Source organism: Balaenoptera acutorostrata, chromosome 2, assembly GCF_949987535.1.
Source record: "Balaenoptera acutorostrata chromosome 2, mBalAcu1.1, whole genome shotgun sequence".
Lineage (NCBI taxonomy): Eukaryota > Metazoa > Chordata > Mammalia > Artiodactyla > Balaenopteridae > Balaenoptera > Balaenoptera acutorostrata.
In genome coordinates, this window is record NC_080065.1 from 117,376,496 (window position 1) to 117,402,080 (window position 25,585).

General features: G+C 35.5%; 1 protein-coding gene across 6 annotated transcripts in view; it reads right to left on the reverse strand.

The window, feature by feature from the left end:
* The window catches only part of RAPGEF6 (Rap guanine nucleotide exchange factor 6), a 231,694-nt gene that overhangs the window by 175,535 nt on the left and 30,574 nt on the right, over window positions 1-25,585 (reverse strand). For 5 of the 6 annotated variants that reach the window (XM_007188521.2, XM_007188525.3, XM_007188519.3 and 2 more), the window contains exon 5: window positions 1,778-1,847. The exons of the other annotated variant lie outside the window; for it this stretch is intronic. In XM_007188521.2, the coding sequence (XP_007188583.1) occupies window positions 1,778-1,847 (70 nt within the window). The remainder of the gene's footprint in view (window positions 1-1,777; window positions 1,848-25,585) is intronic. 6 annotated transcript variants of the gene reach the window in all.

The following is a 25,585-nucleotide window of genomic DNA, read 5'->3' on the forward strand; positions in this document are numbered from 1 at the left end:
GAGGTACAAATAAGCAAAATGAGAAAAACAGAATAAACTCTAGATTTTAAACACAGGTACACAGATATAAAGAAATAAATACAGAGGTGTATATATAAGTGTGTATGTATGTGTATACATACACTCACATGTATATTTTCTAGCTCTGTTCAGTGAAAGGCCCTACAAGCAATGAAGCACCTGGAGCAATGAAAACAGCTGGCTGCCAGATCTTGGTTCCTAAATACTGCTTTAGAGACAGAAAAGGCTAACTCCCGGTTTGGGGCAAGAAAAGTACAACTCCTCCCTTTAATCTAAAAGGAAAATTAATTTAATTGTTAATAAATTTAGTAATTAACTTAATATCTTAAACTGTACATTTAAAAATGGCTAAAATGGTAAATTTCATGTTAAGTGTATTTTACCACAATGAAACAAGACAAAAAAACAATGTACAAGGCGGATGGAGCTTAATCCACGCATAATTTAGAGTCCGCCCTCTGTATTCATAGATTCAACCAAGCACAGACTGTGTAGTACTGTAGTATTTAGTACTGAAAAATATCTGAATGTAAGTGTACTCAGCAGTTCAAATTCATGTTGTTTAAGGGTCAACTGTATATGAGAACACTATGGCAAAAGCACTATTTTTTTCCCATAAAGTATGAGAAATATAAAATACATCAACTGACAAATAACTGAGAAAACAGTACTGCCTGAGTCAGTTTTCTTGCCATGTCCCTCAATGCATTTATTTAGAGAAAAAGGTTCTGAGACCTTAACAGATACGCCACGCATACCAACACTTAAAGAAAATAAATGTAAAACAATACATAGTCTAAGCCTTGAACAAACTTGAAAACAAATAACATTAACTGAATATTTACTATGCAGATAGCACTCTGCAATACTATAGAAGACACAAACAGAATAAGAAATAATCTTTGCCTTTTAGGAGCTTAAAATCCAGTGGTTTATATGAAATTTAGGACACAAAGCTCACGATAATGTAGATGACCCAGTTTGGGGAAGAGAAAACAGAATCTACCTGAAGATGTCAATCTGACCGTAACACCATGAAATGGAAAAGTGGTTTAGTTTTGAGCCCTGATATTAAAAGACTTCATTAAGAATTCAACCTCATTTCTCAAGTTTAAATCAAATCAGATGACATGATCATTTACATGAGATGCTAGTAGGACAAAGAGTCCATTCAGTATTAACTATTTTCTAGTAAGGTCATCTCAGAACAAGGCAAAAGGGCGCTGTGTTCTGGATTCTTCAAATGGTAAGGAAAAAAAGTCTTATTTTCTATAGTTACATCAACTACCTAGTTTTCTCAGGAAAAAGTAAAGAATTATTCCTTAAATACACTCTTAAAGTAAAACTATTAAAATCTAAACCATTTCTTACTTGGATATAATTGTATCTCTTTTTTTCTACCTCTTTCCCTCAAGTCCAGGGTACAGAACATGGATGCTCAAAGGTTATTAACTAAATTGAATAGGAAAATCAGGGTCCCCTTTCAGAGCTCTTTTTTAGATTTTCTGATAGAAGTAGTAAAAGAAATTACCAAATTTGCAACATTTTATATATAATTGCATCCCTTTCAAAGATCAGAAAAAACTTTAAAGTAGATGAAAATGTATCAAACTTGGTATATAGTTTGATGCTACTTAGTAAAATATTTTAAAAGTCACAATAATGGAACCTCCTTGAGTGTTTAAAAGCCTACTACATTTAAAGTTGAAAATGAAGCATATCAAAAAACAATTCCAGCATTCTTTAAAATTCTTACCACAATCATTTCTGAAGGCTCTAATACAAGACAATCACATCCTCTTTTTCCTCCAAACTGCTTACCAAAACTATAAAAACAGAAAAATAATTTCTTTAGCAAAGGTTATAAATAAAATGCATCAATATAGAAAAATGAACCAAAAAACCTACATGTTAACCAAGAAATTCTGATCCTATCAGGTATACTAATAAGATTTTTTAAAAAAACAAAACAAAAACTTCCCTTTACTTGCCGAGATACGTGGTCTCAATACACAGTTGTGTGATATTTTAAAAATTCTGCCTTTAACTAGTCTCTAAAACTGATTATAAAAGATATCTGCCTAATCTCAAATTTTGAACATCTATTAATATGTGTTGAATTCAGGTAAAACCACACCTACTAAAGAGTGAAGCCACAATTATGGAATATTTTTAAAAAGTAAATTTTTGAGAGTGATATTAGATAACAGATATAAAAAAAACTTTAAAAATATTTACACTTGAATATACTAAAAAATGTAGTGAGATATAGAAGTGGTTTATTTTTTAAAAACAGTGTTGGAGCCACTGGCTAGCTCTTTGGAAAAAATTAAAACTGCAGTAGTACTAAAAGAAAATTTGAGTACTTTTATGTTATTTGTCTGAGAGAAAGATTTCTAAGCAAATCAAAAAAGAAAGCACTCATAAAGGAAAAAATTGATGTTTTCATTTTAAAAGACAAACTGAATTTTTTAAAAGGTGGGATATGAAAAAAATACTAGAGACACAAAAGGTTAACATACTTAATATGCAGAGTGTACATAAAAGAAATTATAGAAGCACTCTAAAATATTACAAAATGGAAATTAAGTACCATGGCTAATTATAAAATATATTAATATTATTACAAAAATAATTTTAAAATTCCAATAACAAGCAAAACTATAAAGAATAAACTTAATAAAGAAATACAGAAGTCATTTATAAAACACAACCACACAATTTTATTGATGGACTGAAAATAGGGCTTAATAAAAGAAGTGATATAACACACACTTACAAAGAAACTCAATATTATAAAAATGTCAATTCTCCACAAAGTGTAAGGTTACATACAAATACTAGCTTATAGCCAAATCCTAATCAAAATCCAAATGAACTTACTTTTGAACATAACAAAAAAGTCACTGCTGTTTTTTCTTAAGCAGTAGCCTGTATTATTTTTGTATTTTCCCCAAAATATTCCTACCTCATCTAATACATAAAACAATGAAAAGGAAATTTGCAAAAGTTTGCTTTCATTCAAGATGGAATAACAGGGACTGGATTTACTCGCCTACGTGAAAAAACTGGAAAATCAGACAAAACATATTAAACAACAGTTTCAAGACTTTGGAAAGCAGGCAGGACAGGGATGTGATTCCTTAGAGAGAGAATTAAAAAACTAAGATGACCCTTACAATATCCCAATTTTACTAAGTACAGGCAATCTCTAGGCCACAATGCAAGAAGGGAGAAACCTAACAGAGCCTGGAATCTCACTGAATTGAAGAGACAGAGACAGTTTTGGGGTGCGGGTGATGGAGGAAAGATCTTTAACATTTATAGGGCAGGATAAAGGAAAGGAGGGAGCAGCAGAGAGAGAGAGAAGAGAGACAGAAAGAACAAGAATGTGCACGAGAGTGCATGCGTGAGTACACATATGTGCTCTGGTGATCTTCAGAAAGGTTCCATTGAATCTTTGGGTGAATAATATGAAAATGTGAGAAAAATACAAATACTAGCCACAGTGGAAAGACCACATAACACATGGAGCATTGGGTGGAATACTCAGAAATCCATTTCCTTTGTAATGTGATAAATTAGTCCTACATTAAGGAAGTGCTGGACTCATTCAAACAAATATTAAGACTCAAAATGGATTCCTATTAGCTAAACTACATGTCAGAAGAAAGCCTAATACTACACTAAAGAAATACAACAAAAGCTGGAACCCAGCAACATAAAAGTTGCAAAGTCCGACATCCAGTAAAGCAAAACAAAAAACAGGCATGCAAATAGGAATATATGATCCACAGCCAAAGAAAAACCAATCAATAAAAACAGAACCAGAGCTGTCAGCAGTGAGGGAATCAACAGACAAGAACACTGAAACAGCTATTTCTAAGTATGCTCCAAATGTTTAAGAAACTAGAGATAAACATGAATACAACAGAGAAACAGAAGCTTAAAAAAAAAAAAAAAAGACCTAATGGAATGTTCTACCACATCACATATGTAGACACAATGTCTGGTTGTCCCATTTTTTAGTAGTGTTAAAAATCGTTGGGCTTCCCTGATGGCTCAGTGGTTAAGAATCCACCTGCCAATGCAGGGGACACAGGTTCGAGCCCTGGTCCAGGAAAATCCCACATGCTGTGGAGCAACTAGGCCCGTGCACTACAACTACTGAGCCTGCACTCTAGAGCCCGCGAGCCACAACTACTGAGCCCGCGTGCCACAACTACTGAAGCCCGGGCGCCTAGAGCCCATGCTCCATAACAAGAGAAGCCACTGCAATGAGAAGCCCGCGCACCACAACGAAGAGTAGCCCCCACTGGCCACAACTAGAGAAAGCCCGCGCATAGCAAGGAAAACCCAACGCAATCAAAAATAAATTTAAAAAAAAAATCGTGAGTGGTTTCAGACAGTGTCAACTTGATATGCCCATTAAAAAGTTTCCTCTCAATTTTCCATCTATTAGTTTTAGCATCCATTTTTGATCAGTGACTAGACCTAAAGTGTTATTAGGGGCTATTGAAAAAGGCATTTTATAATTCTAAAATTATAATTTTATAATTCTAATCATTCCTACTGAATTTTTTCTTAACGTCTTTATTGGAGTATAATTGCTTTACAATGGTATGTTAGTTTCTGCTGTACAACAAAGTGAATCAGCTATACATATACATATATCCCCATATCTCCTCCCTCTTGCGTCTCCCTCCCACCCTCCCTAACCCACCTCTCTAAGTGGCCAAAGCACCGAGCTGCTCTCCCTGTGCTATGCAGCTGCTTCCCACTAGCTATCTATTATACATTTGGTAGTGTATATATGTCCATGCCACTCTCTCACTTCGTCCCAGCTTACCCTTCCCCCTCCCCATGTCCTCAAGTCCATTCTCTACGTCTGTATCTTTATTCCTGTCCTGCCCCTAGGTTCTTCAGAACCTTTTTTTTTTTTTAATTCCATATATATGTATTAGCATACAGTATGGAGGTTCCTTAAAAAACTAAAAAAAGAACTACCATATGACCCAGCAATCCCACTACCGGGTATATACCTGGAGAAAACCGTAATTCAAAGAGTCATGTACCACAATGTTCACTGCAGCATTTTTTACAATAGCCAGGACATGGAAGCAACCTAAGTGTCCATCAACAGTGAATGGATAAAGATGATGTGGCACATATATACAATGGAATATTACTCAGCCATAAAAGGAAGTAAAATTGAGTTATTTGTAGTGAGGTGGATGGACCTAGAGCCTGTCATACAGAGTGAAGTCAGAAAGAGAAAAACAAATACCATATTCCTACTGAATTTATCAGCTAGAGTACTGATATAAAGAAACACTCCCTTGCGCACCACAACTAGAGCCTGCGCGCCACAACTACTGAGCCCCCGCACCTCAACTGGAGAAACCCGTGTGCCACAACTAAGACCCGAAGCAGCCAAATAAATAAATAAATATTTTTTTTAAAAAAAAGAAAGAAACACAATCCCTCATCAACTATTTGAGTTCCTGGTACAATAATTTACACAAGAAAGGCATGAGAAAAGCTGCAATGGAGATGACATGATTGTATATTAAGTAAATTCTATACATTCTGCTTTTAGGGAATTCCCTGGCAGTCCAGTGGTTAGGACTTGGTGCTTTCACTGCTGTGGCCTGCGTTGATCCCTGGTCAGGGAACTAAGATCCTGCAAGCAGCATGGCATGGCCAAAATAAAACAAAATAAAGTATTAAAAGAAAAGAAATAAGTGAATTTACCAAGATTGAAGGATACAAGCTTAATATCCAAAAGTCAACCCTTTTACTGTATGTTAGCAATGAACAATCTGAAATATCTTTTAATATTAAAGACAGAATAAAAACACAGAAAACTTGAGATAAATTTACCAAAACATGCACAAGACCTGTACAAAACTGCCAACTAAAACACTATAAAACATTGCCAAGAAAATTAAAGATGTCCCAAATAAAATAAGATATATCCTGTTTATGGACTGAAATGTTCCACAAATTCAATATAATCAACAAGTTGCCTTAGAGAAACTGACACGATGATTCTATTTACATAAAAATGTAAAAGACCTAAAATAGCTAAACCAATTCTGGAAAACAAGAACAAAGGTGGAATATTTTATATTTCAAGATATACTTTTATAAAGCTAGAATACTCAAGATAGTATGGCATCAGATTAACTTATAGACCAATAAAACAGGAGAGAAAACAAAATCAGACCCATACATACAAGTTCAACTGATTTTTTGACAAAAGTGCCAAGGGAATTCAATGGGGGAAAAGATATTATTTTCTATAAATGGTGATAAAACAATCAGATATCAATACAGAAAAAAAGGAAGATCTTAACACCATAAACAAAAATTAGATATGGATCAGAGAATATAAATGAAACAATGGAAATTATAAAATTCTCATCGCAACAGACTTTTTGTACATGTCCCAGACAAGGGTTAGGAAGCTTCCTTCCACATATCTAATATTTTAAAAATTTTATCATGAATGGGTTTTGGGTTTTATCAATCTTTTTTTCTGTTTACTGAAAAGATCATGTAGTTTTTGTCTATTTTCTTTACTAATGGAGAATACTGCATTAATTGTTTTATGGATGTTAAAATTCCTTGCACTCCTAGGATAAACCCAAGTTGGTCACAATGTCTAATACTTTTAATATATTCCTGGATTTGATTTGCTGTTATTTTGTTAATGATTTCTGCATGTATATTCAGGAGAAATAACAATTTGCAGTTTTCTTATGATACTACATCATCAGGATAATACTGTACTCATAAAAGAGATTGAAAATGTTCCTTCTTCCCCTATTTCTTCATTAAATATTTGAAAAACACAAGCAGTAAAGCCATCTGGGCCTAGGCATTTCTTTGTGGGAATATATATAATTACTAATTTATTAATTTATTTACTTTTTATAAATATATTCAAAGTTTCTAATTCTTTTTGAGTGCATTTACAGTAATCTTTTTAAGATTTGCCCAATTTGTTGGTATACACTGGCTCATAAAATCCCCTAACAATACTTTTAATTTCTGTAGGATGGTAATATCCCCTTTCAATGCCTGATTTTAATAATCTGTGCCTTCTTTTTTAAAAGTCTAACTCAAGGTTTTAACAATTTTGTTGATCTTTTCAAAGAACTAGCTTTTCATTTCATTGATTTCCCTCTACTGTTTTTCTGTTTTTTATTTCACTGATCTCCACTCAAACTTTACTTCTGTTCACTTTGAGTTTACTTGGTTATTCTTATTGTTAAGCTGGAAACTTAAGATGATTGAATTGAGACCATACATTTCTCATAAAAGTGCTATAAATTTCCCTCTAAGGTCCTTCAGTTGAATTCCATCAATTACGATGCATGTTCATCTTTATTCATTTCAAAATATTTTCTAATTTCTGTTGTCAACTCTTCCCCGACCTATGGGTCATTTACAAAGGCACCGTTTCAATTCCCACATTCTGCTCTGATATTTATAATTCAACTCCAACATACTCAAAGGACAAACTCTGTATGATTTCAATCCTTTTTAATTTACTGAGACTTGTTTTATGGCCTAGAATATGCTCTATATTGGAGAATGATCTCTTAAGTCTAAAAAAAATTACTTATAAGACCAAAGTGGTTGATAATATTTAAGTTTTATCTTTATTAATTTTTCAGTCTAGCAATTCTATCACTTACTAAGAGTACTCAAATCTCAGCCATAACTGTTGATATGATTATGTGATTTTTCTTTAGTCCGTTGATGTGATGGATTAACTGATTTTTGATTGTTGAACCAGCCTTGTATACCTGAGTTAAATCCCACTTGGTTACAGTGTGCAATTCTTTTTATTCATTTCTACCATATCTCAATCTGGTTCTTATGTTTGCTCTGTCTCTTCCAACTGTGTTTTTTGCCCTTCAGAAGCCCTTGTAATTTTTTCTTGCTAGTCAGACATGATGTACTGGATAAAAAGAACTGCTGTAATTAGGCCTTTAGCCATATGCCAGTAAAGTGTGAGGGAAAGGTAAGCGTTTTACAGTTCTATGATTACGTCTCATTCTTTTAGTGAGCCTTTGCCTGTGGATTGTGAACTTCACATGTTTCTCAGTTTTTTTCCTTCTTTTAGGGGGGACAGGATTGCTAGAGTGGGCTAGCGCTGAGTTACTTCCCTTTCTCCATACGAAAAGCTAGAGCCAACATGAGTTGGGTATTTCCCTTTCTGCAGGTCTGTTAGGCTCTGATGGAATAGTTTCTCCTAACAGCAGACATTCTTAAGAAGAATGCTGTGGCATATTTCAAAATGGTTCCTTTTTCCTTCCCCCTGCCAGGAGCACATGGGCTTTTTCTCTGTCATTCACCATGAGAACCTGGTAGAGATCCGTGAGGTAAAACTCAAAGTGTGGAGATCCCTTCAATGACTGTGTCTTCCTGGATTTTTTAACTCTGAGTAGTCTATACTGAGCTTCCAGCAGTTCATCAATTACAGTTCAATTTTCCCTACCCTGGCACTAGCTCCCTCAGAGACTGCTGCTTTAAATTTTGATTTTCTGTATTTGTCTGTCATTTTAATTTGGGGACAGCAGTTTGCCCTTGTTACCTCACTTCCCTTATGAATCTAAGAAAGGTTACTGATTTTTCAGTTCAACTTTTTACTTGTTATTAGGACGGAGTGGCAATTTCCAAGATTCTTACATGGCCTAGTGGAAACTGGAAGTTCAGTAATATTTTGAATCTACAGATTAATTTGGGGAGACTTGCACTTAACAATATTTCATCTTCCAGTGTATGAACATGGATTGTTTCTACATATATTTATATCTTCTTTAATTTCACTTAGTAATATTTTACATTTTTCATTGTACAGTAAGTCCTCTACGTACAAACCTTCAAGTTGTGAAATTTCAAAGATGGGAACATGGGTTTGCATGTCCAATCACATAAGTTAGTTTACATGCCTGGCATACACTGTCATGTGCGTGCATCCTCTACAAGTAGTTGTGCTTTTGTGTACTTTACTGTATAGTACTGTATAAAGTACAGTAGTACAGTATCTTTATTTCAAGCCCAGGATGTCCGGAAGTAGGCGTAAAAGCAGCAGTGATGTAGCTGGTACTGTACTGTTGTACTTTTCAAGGTACTGTACTGTAAGATTAAAAATGTTTTCTTGGGCTTCCCTGGTGGCGCAGTGGTTGAGAATCTGCCTGCCAGTGCAGGGGACATGGGTTTGAGCCCTGGTCTGGGAAGATCCCACATGTTGCTGAGCAACTAGGCCCGTGAGCCACAATTACTGAGCCTGCGCGTCTGGAGCCTGTGCTCCGCAACAAGAGAGGCCGCGATAGTGAGAGGCCCGCGCACCGTGATGAAGAGTGGTCCCCGCTTGCCACAACTAGAGAAAGCCCTCGCACAGAAACGAAGACCCAACACAACCAAAAATAAAATAAATAAATAAATAAATAATTTTAAAAAATGTTTTCTTTATTTTTTGTGTTTTTTGTGTATTATTTGTGTGAAAAGTATTATAAACCTATTACACTACAGTACTATATAGCTGACTGTGTTAGTTGGGTACCTAGGCTAATTTTGTTGGACTGACAAACAAATTGGACTTACAAACATGCTCTCAGAATGGAACTCGTTCGTATGTAGGGGACTTACTGCATAAGTTTTACACTTTATAAAATTAATTAAATTTTAATTAATTGTTAAATTACTTAATATTTTTTCTTTTTGATGCTATTCTGAATGGCACTGTTTCCTTAATTTCATCTTTATTTTATTCATTGCTAGTATAAAGAAATACAATTGGTTTTTATACATTGATCTTATATCTTGTGACCCTGATATACTCTAAGTTCTAGTAGTTAAGTTTGTAGGTCCTTAAAGTTTTCTACATACAGAAACTGGTAAAGGCAGTTTTATTTCTTCCTTCCCATTCCATAAGTAACATCCACTCATGATAAAACTCTCAATAAACTAGGAATGGAGGGGAACTTCCTCAACTTGATAACGACTATCAACAAAGCACCAACAGCTAGTATCCCACTTAATGGTGAGAAACTCAATGCTTTACCAAGAACAGGAACTTAGTAATGATGTTCCCTCTCAAGCACTGCTTTCAAGATGGTATTGGAAATCCTAGCTAATATAATAAGGAAATAAAAGGTATACAGATGGGAAGGAAGACATAAAACTGTCCTTGTTCTCAGATGACATGATCATCTATGGAGAAAACCTGAAAAAACTGACCAAGAAAACTCCTAAAACTAATAAGTCATTATAGCAAGGTTGCAGGATACAAGGTTAATATACAAAAGTTAACTGCTTTCCTATATACCAGCAAGAACATGTAAAATTTGAAATAAAAAAACACAATGCCATCTGCATTAGTATCCCCCAAAAATGAAATAGTTGACCCTTGAACAACGCAGGGGTTACGGGTGCCAAACCTTCCTCAGTCAAAAATCTGAGTATAATTTTACAGTCAGCCCTCCGTATCGGCAGTTCCACATCTGCTAATGCAACCAACCTCGAATCCTATAGTACTGTAGAATTTAGTGAAAAGTATCTACGTGTAAGTGGACCTGTGTAGTTCAAACCAGTGTTCTCCAAGGGTCAACTGTACTATGGTAAAAATCTAACAAAATCTACATAAAATCTGTATGACGAAAATTACAAAACTCTGATAAAAAATATCAAAGAACTAAATAAATGAAGAGATAGTCCATGTTCATGGACAGGAAGACTCAATGTTGTGACCATGTCAGTACTTCCCACTTGATTTATAGACCTAACACAATCCCAGTCAGAATTCCAGAAAGTTATTTTGTGGATAAATAGTCAACACAACATTGAAAGAGAAGAACAAAATCAAAGGGCTGATGTTACCAGACTTCTAGATTTACCACAAAGCTATAGTAATCAAGACAGTGTGGTAATGGTGAAAAAATAAATACATAAATGGAACAGAATAGAGAGCCCAGGAATAGACCTCAATATATATAGTCAACTGATCTTCGACAAAGGAGCAAAGGCAGCACATTGGAGCAAAGTTAGTCTTTTTTAACAAATGATGCTGAAACAACTGGATATCCACATGTAAAAAAATAATTTAGACACACACTTCACAAAAATTAACTCAAAATGGACCACAGACCTAAATGGAAAACGCAAAACTATAAAATTCTAGACGATAACACAGGAGAAAACCTAGATGACTCTGGCTATAGCAATGACTTTTGTAACTACAATACTAAAGGCATGATACATAAAGTAGTAATAGAGAAGCTGAACTTCATTAAAATTAAAAACTTCTGCTCTACAAAAGACATAGTTAAAAGAATCAGACAAGCCACAGACTGGGAGAAAATATTTGAAAAGGTAATTCTGATACAGTAAGTCTCCCTACGTATGGACCGTCAAGTTGTGAACTTTCAAAGATGCGAACGTGTGTTTGTTTGCATGTCCAATCATGCAAGTTAGTTCACCTGTCTGGCATACACTTTCACGTGTGTGCATCCTCTACAAGTGGCTGTGCTTTTGTGTACTTTACTGTACAGTACGTATAGAGTACAGTAGTACAGTATCTTTATTTCAAGCCCAGGATGCCCAGAAGCAAGTGTAAAAGCAGCAGTGATGTAGCTGGTACTGCTAAGAAGCACCAGCTGTTGTACTGTACTACTATACTTTTCAAGGTACTATACTGTAAGATTAAAAATGTTTATTTTTTGTGTTTGATTTTTATGTATTATTTGTGTGAAAAGTATTATAAACCTATTACAGTACAGTACTATATAGCTGATTGTGTTAGTTGGGTACCTAGGCTAACTTTGTTGGACTTAAGAACAAATTGGACTTACGAATGCACTCTTGGACCAGAACTCATTCATATGTAGGGGACTTACTGCAAAGGACTGTTACCTAAAATATACAAATAACTCTTAAAACAACAATAAGAAAACAAACAACATAATTAAAAAATGGGCCAAAGACCTTAACAGACACTCCACCAAAGAAGATAAACAAATGACAAGTAAGCACATGAAATAATGTTCCTCATCATATGTCATTAGGGAAGTGCAAATTAAAGCACCAAGATACCACTATGCCTTATGAGAATGGCCAAAATCCAGAACACTGACAACACCAAATGCTGACAAGGATGTGGAGCAACAAGAACTCTCATTCACTGCTGCTAACAATGCAAAATGGTACAGCCACTTTGGAAGACAGCTTGGCAATATCTTACACAACTAAAAATATTCTTACCACATGATTCAGTAATTATGTTCCCTGGGTATTTACCCAAAGGAGTTGAAAATTTATGTCCACAGAAACACTTGCACCTGTATGTTTCAGCAACTTTATTCATAACTGCAAAAACTTGGAAGTAACCAAGATATCCTTCAGCATGTGAATGGATAAACTATGGTACAGTCAGATGACAGACTATTATTCAGTGCTAAAAGAAATGAGCTGTTAAGCTATGAAAAGACATGGAGGAAACTTATATGTATATTTCTAAGCGAAAGAACCCAATCTGAAAACACTACATACGGGTATGATTTCAACTATATGTCACTGTGGAAAATGCAAAACTATGAATACAATAAAAGGCAGTGGTTGCCAGGGGTTGGTGGAAGGGAAGAATTAACAGGTAGAACTCAGAGGAATTTTAGGGCTGGGAAACTACTCTGTACGATACTATTGGGTTGGTCAAAAAGTGCCTTCGGCTTTTAAGTAAAAATAAAAGACACATTTTTCATTCTCGCCAAAAACTTTATTGAACAACGTATTCACTGTTTTGTTCCACTACCTTCTGACATTTTTCAGGCAACTTCATAATTCCACCTTCCCAAAATTTTTTATCTTTTTGAGCAAAGAACTGTTCCAGGTGCCTTTTACAGTCTTCCAGGGAATGGAAATTTTTTCCATTAAGAGAATTTTGTAAAGACCGAAATAAATGGAAATCAGAAGGTGCCATGTCTGGTGAATGCGGCGGATGAATCAGAACTTCTCTGCCAAGCTGTTAACAGTTCTTGCCTGGTCATTAAAAAAACATGCGGTCTTGTGGTATCCTGATGGAAGATTATGCGTTTTCTGTTGACTAATTCTGGACACTTTTCGTCAAGTGCTGCTTTCAGTTGGTCTAATTGGGAGCAGTACTAGTTGGAATTAATCGTTTGGTTTTCTGGAAGGAGCTCGTAATAGAGGACTCCTTTCCAATCCCACCATATACACAACATCACCTTCTTTGGATGAAGACCAGCCTTTGGTGTGGTTGGTGGTGGTTCATTTCATTTGCCTCACGATCTCTTCTGTTCCACATTATTGTACAGTGTCCACTTTTCATCTCCCATCACAATTTGTTTTAAAAATGGAACGTTTTCATTACGTTTAAGTAGAGAATCACATGCGGAAATACGGTCAAGAAGGTTTTTTTTGCTTATGTGGAACCCAAACATCAAAGCGATTAACATAACTAAGCTGGTGCAAATGATTTTCAACACTTGATTTGGATATTTTGAATATGTTGGCGATCTCCTGTGTGGTATAATGTTGACTGTTCTCAATTAATGCCTCAATTTGATCATTATCAACTTCAACTGGTCTACCTGACCGTGGAGCATCATCTAGCAAGGAATCTCCAGCATCAAACTTCACAAACCACTTTTGACATGTTCAATCAGTCACAGCACCTCCTCCAAACAGTGCACAAATCTTTTTGTGTGTTTCAGTTGTGTTTTTACCTTTCATGAAATAATAAAGCATAATATGACAAAAAATGTTGCTTTTTTCTTCCATCTTCAATATTAAAATGGCTGCACAAAAATTCACCATTTTGTTAAGTTTTTTAAAAATGCACACTGATATGACAGCTGTCACATACAATCTAACAAAATTGCTTCAAATGAAGTTTAAGACAACTAAGTGCTACTAGAGCCATCTTATGGGAAAAAAAATGAATGATACTTTTGGCCAACCCAATATAATGGTGGAAATATATTTGTCCAAACACACAGAATGTACAATACCAAGAGTGAACCCTAACATAAACTATGTACTTTGGGTGATAATGATGTGGCAATGCAGGTTCATCAACCATAACAAATATACCACTTTGGTGAGAGAAGTTCATAATGGTGTAGGCTATGCATGAGTAGGGACAGAGTATATGAAAAATCTCCATACCTTCTGTTCCATGCTGTAAACCTAAAATTGCTGTAAAAAACACAGCCTATTTTGAATAAACAATAAATCATTTCTTATGAAAATCCCATCAGGATTTATAAATCAACAAGCAGATCCTTATATCTATATGGAAAAACAAAGGATCTAAAATAATCAGAACCATTCTAAAAATGAACAAAGTTGTGAGACTTACAATACTGATTTGACAACTTACAACAAGCCACAATAATTAAGACAGCAGATTGGTACCAAGATAGAAAAATAGTTAAATGGAACAGAGTAAATATTAGCTCAGAATAAACAAACAAACATATATACGGTCTACTGATTTTAAACAAAGGTACCGAGGCAATTCAATGCCTTTTCATCAAACGGCACTGGGTCAACTGGCTATCCTTAAGCAAAAACAAAAACAAACAGAAACAAAAACAAAAACAAAAATGAAGTTATAATAGACACAGGCCAAAATATAACAGCTGAAACTGAAAACCTTCTAGAAAAGAATCATAAGAAAAAATAATTGTGAGATTAGGTTAAACAAAGATTTCTTAGATATGAAACCAAAACCTCAATCCTCAAAAGAAAAAACAATAAATTGGATTCCATCAAAATGTAAAATATTTGTGCTTCAAAAGATACCATGAAGAAAAGGAAAAGACAAGCCACAGAAAAAAGAAAATATACACAAATCATATATCTGATAAAGAACTTGTATCCAAAACATCTAAGTTCTTAAAACTTGGTAAGACAAAAAAAACACAATTAAAAATCATACATCTCATAAGGGGCTTCCCTGGTGGCGCAGTGGTTGAGAATTTGCCTGCTAATGCAGGGGACACGGGTTCGAGCCCTGGTCTGGGAAGATCCCACATGCCGCGGAGCAACTAGGCCCGTGAGCCACAACTACTGAGCCTGCGCATCTGGAGCCTGTGCTCCGCAACAAGAGAGGCCACAATAGTGAGAGGCTCGTGCACTGCGATGAAGAGTGGCCCCCGCTTGCCACAACTAGAGAGAGCCCTCGCACAGAAATGAAGACCCAACACAGCCAAAAAAAAAAAAAAAAAACATACATCTCATAAAAAACTTGTATCCAAAGCATATAAATTCCTACAACTTGATAAGACAGACAATATAAATGAAAAATGGAGAAACACTTTGAACAGACATTTCAACAGAGGTATAGGAATGCTTAATAAGCACATGAAAATATTCTCAACAGTACTAGTCACTACTGAAACGCAAGTTAAAATCACTGAGATACTGTTAAACACATACTAGAATGGTAATAATCAAAAGACTGTCAATATCAAGTGATGGAGAGAGAGGATGTAGAAAACTAGATCCATGATATGTTCCTGGTCAGTATGTAAAATAATAGTCATCTTTTAAGCAATTTGCCCCTTTCCTCAAAACTTAAATATACATTTATATGACACAGCAATTCCACTCCTGGATATCTACAAAAGAAACAAAAATACACAGCCCATGTAAAGACTTGTATGTGAATCTTTAGAGCAGTATTATTCATAAAAGCCCCTAAAATAAAAAAAATAAAAATTTTCAAAATTTTCATCTTCTCATGAATGGCTAGACAAAATGTGAAACTTTATAGAATAAAATACAATTTAACAATTTTTAAAAAAGGAAAAGCTACAGCTGTTATGGGCTAAAACAGGGATGAACCTCAAAAACATTATGCTAAGTGAAAAAAGTCAAAACAAAATACCACTTTTAAATATTTGCAGGAGGTAGATATTGAGACAGAAAGTGTATCAGATTAACTGCAAAAGAGCATGAGGAACTTTTTCAGGTAATGGAAGTCTTCTAAAACTGTGGTGCACCAATGTATACATTAATTATAAAGTATTAAACTGTAAACTTATGATGGGTGAATTTTATGTTATGTAAATTACACACCAGTAAAGCTATTTTAAGAAAACTGTCTGGGACTTCCCTCGTGATGCAGTGGTTAAGAATCCGCCTGTCAATGCAGGGGACGTGGACGGGTTCGATCCCTGGTCCGGGAAGATACCACATGCCGTGGAGGAACTAAGCCTGCGTGCCACAACTACTGAGCCTGTGCTCTAGAGCCCATGAGCCACAACTACTGAAGCCCACGCACCTAGAGCCCGTGCTCCGCAACAAGAGAAGCCACCACAACGAGAAGCCCGTGCACCAAAACAAAGAGTAGCCCCCACTTGATGCAACTAGAGAAAGCCCACACTCAGCAACAAAGACCCAATGCAACCAAAAATAAATAAATAAATAAAACTCTTAAAAAAAAAAAAAAGAAAACTATGAATATACAAAAGAGAATATTTACAAACTTGGAGTAGGCAAAGATTAGTTAAAACACATAAGTACTTCAAATAAAAGGAAAAAAATCATCCTTTGGACTTTATCACACTTAAAGAAGTTACCACTGAAAAATAAAAAGGCAAGACACAATCTGGGCAAAATATCTGCAATACACATAACTCACAAAGAACTTTTATGTATGATATATAAATAACTAATAAAACTCAAAAATAAAAAGACCATCTCAGAAGAATTGAGTCAACTTTCCACAAAAGATACATGAATGGTCAATAACTACATGCAAAAATGCTAAATATGATTAGTTATCATGGAAATGAAAATTTATACCCAAATGAGATCCCATTACATATACACCAGAATACCTAAAATTAAAAGACTGACCATCATATCAAGTGTTGAAGAGGATGCTGAGCAAATGGAATTCTCAAAAACTGGTAGTGGGAATGTGAATGATAAAACCACTCAACAAAACATTTCGGCAGTTTTTTTAAAAAGTTAAACATATCTACGATACAACTCAGCCACTGTACCCCTAGGTATTTACTTAAGAAAAACAAAAGCACCTTTTCATACAAAGATTTGTACATAAATGTTCACAGGTGCTTTACCTGTAACAGCCAAAAATTGGAAACAAACTTCATGTCTTTCAATAGATGAATGGATAAATACCTTGTGGTATATCCACACAATGGAATATACTGAGCAAATTTACAAAGTGAGCTACTGATATACAGAGCAACATGAAGGAATCCCCAAAACATTATGCTAAGTGAAAAATCTTAGCTATAAAAAACTATACAACATATTATTCCAATTATATAAAATAGTAGGAAACGTAAACTGATCTATATGCCAGAAAGCAGAGCAGTGGTTGCCTAATGATGAGGGTGCAGGAAAGTAGAGATTACAAACAGGCAACTAGATAAAGGACATCTACGAAAAATTTCAAGTTATGATTATACTTGGTGAAAAACTCAATGTTTCCACCTTTCCATCACCAACTCCCCTTTTAGACTGAGAACAAGTAAAAGATGTCTACTTTTACTATGTCTCTTCAACATTGTACTGTAGTTTCTTCCCAGTGCAACAAGGCAGGAAAACAGGTGGGGGAGAGGGGGCAGGCATTCACATCAGGAAAAAAAAGAAGCGAAACTGTCTATTCACAGATGACAAAATCACTTATTTAGAAAATCCTAAAAACCTATAAAACAGCTACTGGAACTCATATGTGAATTTAGTAAGGATACAAAATATGAGATCAACATATGCAACACCTGAACACTGAATACTACAAAACATTGCTGTGAGAAATTTAAGAAGACCTAAGTTAATAAGAGTGATGCACCTTGTTCATGGTTCAAGAGTTGACTGTTGAAATGTCAACATTACCCAAACTGGTCTAAAGATTCGATGCATTTCCAAACAAAATCCCAGGCTTTTTTTTTTAAATTAACAAACTGATTCCAAAATTCATATGGAATTATAAAAAACGTATAGTAACCAAAACAACTTGGCGAAGTTGGAGAACCCATACTACCTTATTTTGTGATTTATGATAAAGCTACAGTTGTCAGGATAATGTGGTACTGGCACCAGGTAGAAAAATAAATCAACTAAATTTAAACAAATATAAAATAAAAAGTTGAGCTCACCGGTTTGCAGGGCAGAAACAGAGACACAGATGTAGAGAACAAACGTATGGACACCAACGGGGGGAAAGTGGCGTGGGGGTGGTGTTGGTGGTGGGATGAACTGGGAGATTGGGATTGACATATATACACTAATATGTATAAAATGGATAATTAATAAGAACCTGCTGTATAAAAAAGTAAATAAAATTCAAAAATTCAAAAAAAAGAAAAAAAAGAGTTCACACCAAAAAAAAAAAGTTTTTAACAAATATGCAGAGGTAATTCAGAGAAAGGATAGTTTTGTCAACAAATATTGCTGGACTAATTGAATATGCATAGGTAAAAAACTGAAATTAGAGCCATATATCACACCATGTAAAAAAACTAGCTCTAAGTAGATCACAGACCTAAACAGATTATAGTAAAATCTAAAACTATAAAACTTGCAGAAGAAATTGTATAAGATAATTCTTAGTGACCTTGGGTTAATAAAAGATTTCTTACATACAACAAAAGCACAGTTCATTAAAGAAAAAAAAAAGAACTTGATAAACTGCACTTCATCAAAATTAAGTTCTTCAGCACTTTGAAAAACAAAATCCACAGATTGGCAGAAAATATTTGCAAGTTACACACCTGTTAAAGGACTTGTATACGGCATATATAAAGAACTTCTGAAACTCAAAAATAAGAAATTAAACAACTCTGCCAATCCCCCCACACTCCCCCCAAGCAAGCCACCTTTCCCCAAAAGGGCAAGATTCAAAAGGACGCTTCACAAAAGATATATGATTGACAAATAAGCACATGAAAAGATGCCCACCATCATTAGTCTTTAGGAAAATGCAAATTTAAATCACAATCAGATATCACCACATACAAATTAGGATATGTTAACTTAAAAATACTGACCTTACCAAGTGTTAGTAAGGATATGATGCAGAACAGCTGGAACTCTCATGCACTGCTGGTGGGAGTATAAAGTGACACAACAACTTTGGAAAAGAGTATGGAACTTTCTTAAAAGGTTAAACATCCACTACATTACTAGCTATTCCTAGGTATATACTCAAAATAAATCAAAGTATGTGTCCACATGAAGACTTCTAACCCAGCTATTCCATTCCTAAAAATTTACTCAAGAGAAATGGAAGCATATGTCCATATAAAGACTTGGACACAAATGTTCATAGCAACACTACTTAAAAATAGGATAAAACCTAAATGTCCACCAGTAGTTGAATGCTAAACAAATAATGATATATCCAAAAAAAAGGATACTGCAATAAAAGTTAAATATTGATATGCATAACATGGATAAACCTCAACATGATTTTATTGAGTGTAAGAAACCAGAGAAGAAAAGAGTACATATTATATGCTTCACCTTATATAAAATTCTAAAAAATGTAAACTGATTTATAGTGACCCCCCACCCCCCAAAAAATATCAGTGATTCAGTGATCTCTGGGGATGAAGGGACAGCACAAGGAAGGATGAGCAAGGTTTACAAAGAGGCCTGAGGAAATTGTGAGGGGGCTGGACATGTTCACTCTCTTTATTGGTAGTTTTATGGGTGTATACATATGTCAAACTTATCAAATTATAACTTTAAATATGTGCAGCTTAGTTTATGTCAATTATCCCTTAATAAAGTTGTTAAATAGGACAGACTTAAGAAACTGAAAATGCAAATCAAATGAGATAAAAATGCATGCAATACCTGTCAGCTTGCATCATGAATGTATTCAAGATTTCTACAAAATAATAATAAAGACTAATAACTCAACCTTAAAACAGGCACACGCATGCGCGCTCACACACACACAAACTTAAAGAGATACTTCACAAAAGAATATAGGGGAAGCAATGGCCAATAAGCACAAGGAAAAGTGCTCAATATCATTATTCAGCAGGAAAATGAAAATTAAAACTACTTCACAGTGACTAGAATAGCTAAACTAACACTGAGGACACCACATGTTGATGATGACTACGTAAAAATAGGAACAGAACTCTTATCCATTGCTGGTAGGAGTCTGAAATGGTACAACCACTGTGAAACACAGTTCAGCAGTTTCTCACTAACTGTTTCTCTATTAAACTTCAAGACACATTATAAAGCTATGATAATTACAACAATGTGGTATTCAAGCAGGATAAACAAAACCTAATGGAATAGGAGCCCAGAAATAGGCACACAAATATGTGGATATTTGATTTTTGAAAAAGGTAGCACTGGGTAAGAGTGGGAGAAGAACATACAGGAATTCACATGGAAAATCATGCAACACTATGCCATACTCAAAAGCCAATTCTAAGTAGACTACAGGTCTAAATGTGAAAGGAAAACAAGAAAAATTCTAGAAAGTAAAAAAGGAAAATACCTTAATGACCTCAGCTACAGAAATATTTTTTAAGCAAAGAAGACAAAAAGGAAAAGACTGAATTGCTCTATTTAGAGTTAAGAACTTGTGCTCATCCAAAGACATTACTAAAAGAATAAATAATACAAGGCACAGAGTGGGGAAAAGATATGTGCAATAAAAATAACCAAGCAAGAATTTTTATTCAGAATACACAAAGAATTTCCACATCTCAGTAACAAAAACACAGTGCATTAGAAAAATAAGGAACAGACTTGAAGAAGCACTTTACAAAAGAGGTTATTTAAATGAAAATGTACTCATTCATCAACAAGCAGTAATACGCAAAGCAAAACTAAGAGATACACACACACACACACACACTCAACAGAATAACTGAAATTAAGCAGTCAAAAAAAATAAAAAGAATGACAATACTAAGTGTTCTTAAGGATGTGGAACAATAGGAATTCTCATGCACTGCTCCTGGATGTGTACATTGGTACATCCACTTTGGAATACAACCTGCAATGAACAATTAAAGCTGAAAACAGGCACATCCTGTAAGCCAACAATTTTCTGATAGGTATACCTACAGAAATGTAACACGTGCATCTAATGTACAAGAATGTTCACAGCTGCTTTACTTTTAATAGCCCTCAACTATGGAAACAATGAAATACTCCTCTATGAGAATGAACTAACTACATGCATAACACAGATGAATCTCATAAACATAACATTAGGCTAAAGAAGGCATATAAAAAGAATGGAAGAGTATATTCCTATTAAGTTCAAAAGTAACCAAAACTAAACTACAGTACATATCCTCAGGCTAAAATTCTATAGCTATTCAAAATTGATTAAAATTTAGGAAAATGATGATTTTTTTTAACATCTTTATTGGAGTATAATTGCTTTACAATGGTGTGTTAGTTTCTACTTTATAACGAAGTGAATCAGTTATACATATACATATGTTCCCATATCTCTTCCCTCTTGCATCTCCCTCCCTCCCACCCTCCCTATCCCACCCCTCTAGGTGGTCACAAAGCACAGAGCTGATCTCCCTGTGCTATGCGGCTGCTTCCCACTAGCTATCTATTTTACGTTTGGTAGTGTATATATGTCCATGCCACTCTCTCCCTTTGTCACATCTTACCCTTCCCCCTCCCCGTATCCTCAAGTCCATTCTCTAGTAGGTCTGTGTCTTTATTCCTGTCTTGCCACTAGGATCTTCATGACTTTTTTTTTTTCCCTTAGATTCCATATATATGTGTTAGCATACTGTATTTGTTTTTCTCTTTCTGACTTACTTCACTCTGTATGACAGACTCTAACTCCATCCACCTCACTACAAATAACTCAATCTCGTTTCTTTTTATGGCTGAGTAATATTCCATTGTATATCTGTGCCACATCTTCTTTATCCATTCATCCAATGATGGACATTTAGGTTGCTTCCATGTCCTGGCTATTGTAAATAGAGCTGCAATGAACATTTTGGTACATGACTCTTTTTGAATTACGGTTTTCTCAGGATATATGCCCAGTAGTGGGATTGCTGGGTCGTATGGTAGTTCTATTTTTAGTTTTTTAAGGAACCTCCATACTGTTCTCCATAGTGGCTGTATCAATTTACATTCCCACCAACAGTGCAAGAGTGTTCCCTTTTCTCCACACCCTCTCCAGCATTTATTGTTTCTAGATTTTTTGATGATGGCCATTCTGACTGGTGTGAGATGATATCTCATTGTAGTTCTGATTTGCATTTCTCTAATGATTAATGATGTTGAGCATTCTTTCATGTGTTTGTTGGCAATCTGTATATCTTCTTTGGAGAAATTTCTATTTAGGTCTTCTGCCCATTTTTGGATTGGGTTGCTTGTTTTTTTGTTATTGAGCTGCTTGTAAATCTTGGAGATTAATCCTTTGTCAGTTGCTTCATTTGCAAATAGAAAATGATGATCTTTGGGGGGAAAGCAAGAGAGTTGATTTGAGAAACGACAAGCAAGGATCCTTCCAGGGTGCTGACAAATTTCAATTTCTTGATCTGAGAGTAGTGATTAGGCAAATGTTCAACTTATAATAATTCATTAACATGTACATTTAGGTTATCTGCACTTTTCCCCATTTATTTCACAATAAAGGGGTTAAAACTACTGAAAAAAGTTCCTATTTGGGTCAGAAATAGGAAAAATAAGAATATGTATTTGTTTTTGTTCATGTATATTTAAAAAATCTAGAAAGATATGTAAGACATTAATAAAAGTGGTTAGCTTTCTACACAGGTGGGTTGAATGGCATGGATAATAATAAAAGTGGGAATAATACTTCTTAAAGTACAACTTGCTATACTGTTTTGACTTTCGAACAGTACAAATTCATTACTTTGTCAAAAAAAAATTATTCTAAAACTTACGTCTTTAGAAAAAGGACAATGCTATTTACAGTGCTGGTGAAAGGTGATTAACCCTTCCCAACCTCAATGACTAGGAGAGTGCCTGACACATGCAGGCACTCAATAAATATTTTCTAAATGAATTAATCTCTCAGTGCTTGAGATATTGACTGAAATACCTGTTCCCTCCTTCTTTGCCGACCTAATCCTGCTTATCTGTAGAATCCATTTCCACAGTTGCCTCCCCAATAGTTTTCTTCTCATGTCACACAAGGGCCCTTTTAAACAAAGCAGTCATCCCATTCCGCCAAGTTAAGTCAGTCTTTTTTTCTTAATGCCAGTGTCTTACATGGAGATGACGATCAATGCTTATTTGCTGCATAAATGAATGTTTCAATGAGTACACACATTAAATTTTATTTAAAAATCACAGTATGGGACTTCCCTGGTGGCGCAGTGGTTAAGAAGCTGCCTGTCAATGCAGGGGACACGGGTTCGAGCCCTGGTCTGGGAAGATCCCACATAACACGGAGCAAATAAGCCTGTGCGCCACAACTACTGAGCCTGCGCTCTAGGGCTCGTGAGCCACAACTACTGAGCCCGCATACCACAACTACTGAAGCCCAGGCTAGAGAAAGTCCGCACACAGCAACGAAGACCCAACGCAGCCAAAAATAAAAATAATAAATTTATTTTAAAAAATAAATAAATAAAAATAAAAATCACAGTCATGAAGTCCTTGTTTTCTTGAGCTACACTGAAAATTTATGGTGACAAATAGAAAATGGACTCAATTCTAGAAAAAACTAAATTCGTTTCAAAAGAAAGAGAATGATATTTCAGATTTGATTTATTCCTTTTCTCCTTTGTTTATTGTAAACTGTAAAATATATTTTATTGGTTTAAATTACATATAAAACTTCATTACAAGATAAGGGGCTGCACTTCAGATGCTTCATTAAAATATATGCAAACTAGAGTTTAGGTAATAAATGCTATAAAAATTCAAGGACCTGCCCCCTCAGTCAAATTTCTGGGAGTTCCATAATTTGGGGCATGACAACATATCACCTACAAGGTGAAATACAAGTTGCTGCACCTCATACCATCTAGCACAAAAGGAGAAGCACAATGTTTGGTTAGTTTTCTTGGATTCTGGAGGTAACACATAAAGTGTGCTACTTTGACCCATCTTCAGAGTTGCCCATAAGGCTGCCGCAAGTTCAGGACACAGTAGAAGCCACTCTACTACTTGGGCCTTATGATCCAGCATATCCAATGATGGATTATTTAGTGTTCACGGCAAATAGTGATATTCTAGGGAGTGTCCGACAAGCACTAATATGAGAATGACAGTGCAGGTCTCTAGAATTTCTGAAATATCCATGCTCTCTTCTGCAAATAACATTCTACTTTCCAGAAACAATTTCTGGCTTGCTACTGGGCGTTGGTAGAGGCTGAATGCCTAACCATGGGACATCAGGTGACTATGCAGCCTGAACTTCCTATCATGAACTGCATTCCTAGCCATAAGGGTTGGGCATGAGCAGTAGCAATCTATTATCAAATAAATATGGTATATAAGAGATCAAGTTTACCCAGGTCCAGAATAAGTTGCATGAGCAGGTGGCTCAGACTCCTTCAACACCAATTCCTGTTGCCTTGCCTCCTCCACCTCAATCTGTGCCTATGCCCACCCGGGGAGTCCCTTATGACCAGGTGACTGAAGAAGAAAAAACTTGAGCCTGTTTCACAGATGAGTCTGCACAACATGCTAGTACTACCCCAAAGTGGACAGCCCCACTCAAAGGTGACCCTGAAGGAAGGTAGCGAAGGAAAATCCTTCTAGGGAATAGAACTTCAAGCAGTACATTTGGTTGTCCATTTTATCTGGATTGAGAGAGGCCAGAATTATTAGATCAATATCTAAACATTCATGGGGGCAGTTACTAATGGTTTGGTTGAATAGTCAGAGACTTGGAAGGAAAAGGACTGGAAGACTGGTAACAAGGAAGTCTGGAAGAGGTATATGGAAGGACTTCTTTCAAAATGGATACAGACTTTGAAGATACCTGTGTCCCCTGTGAATGCACAAAGGGCATCCACTGTAGAGGTAAACAAAATAACATGCTCTACGGATGTCAATCAAACTCTTTCTCCCCAGTCAGTGCTTGTTCAATGGGCCCACAAATGAAGTGGCTATTGTGACAGAGATGGAAAATATGCAGCAGCTCAACTGCCAATGCTACTGCTGGGTACCTAATCTGTCAACAGCAGAAACCAATACTGAGTCTCTGATATGGAAGCATTCCTTAGGAGGACTATTCAGTCACCTAGAGGCAGATTATTTACACTGGACCTTTTCTATCATGGAGAAGGACTATATTTGTCCTCACTGGAACAGGAACATATTCTGGAAATGATCTGCCTTTCCTGCCCATAATGCTTCTGTCAGCACCACTATCCACAGGCTCACAAAATGCCTATCTATTGCCTCGGCACTCTAGACAGCACCATTTTCAATCAAGGTACTCATTTTGCAGCAGCAGAAGTACAGCAATGGTTTGTCTCCCCCAATAGCCAGAATACATGGGTCTGATATTCAAGGCGTGGAAACAGGAGTGGCTCTTCTCACTGTTATACTTAAT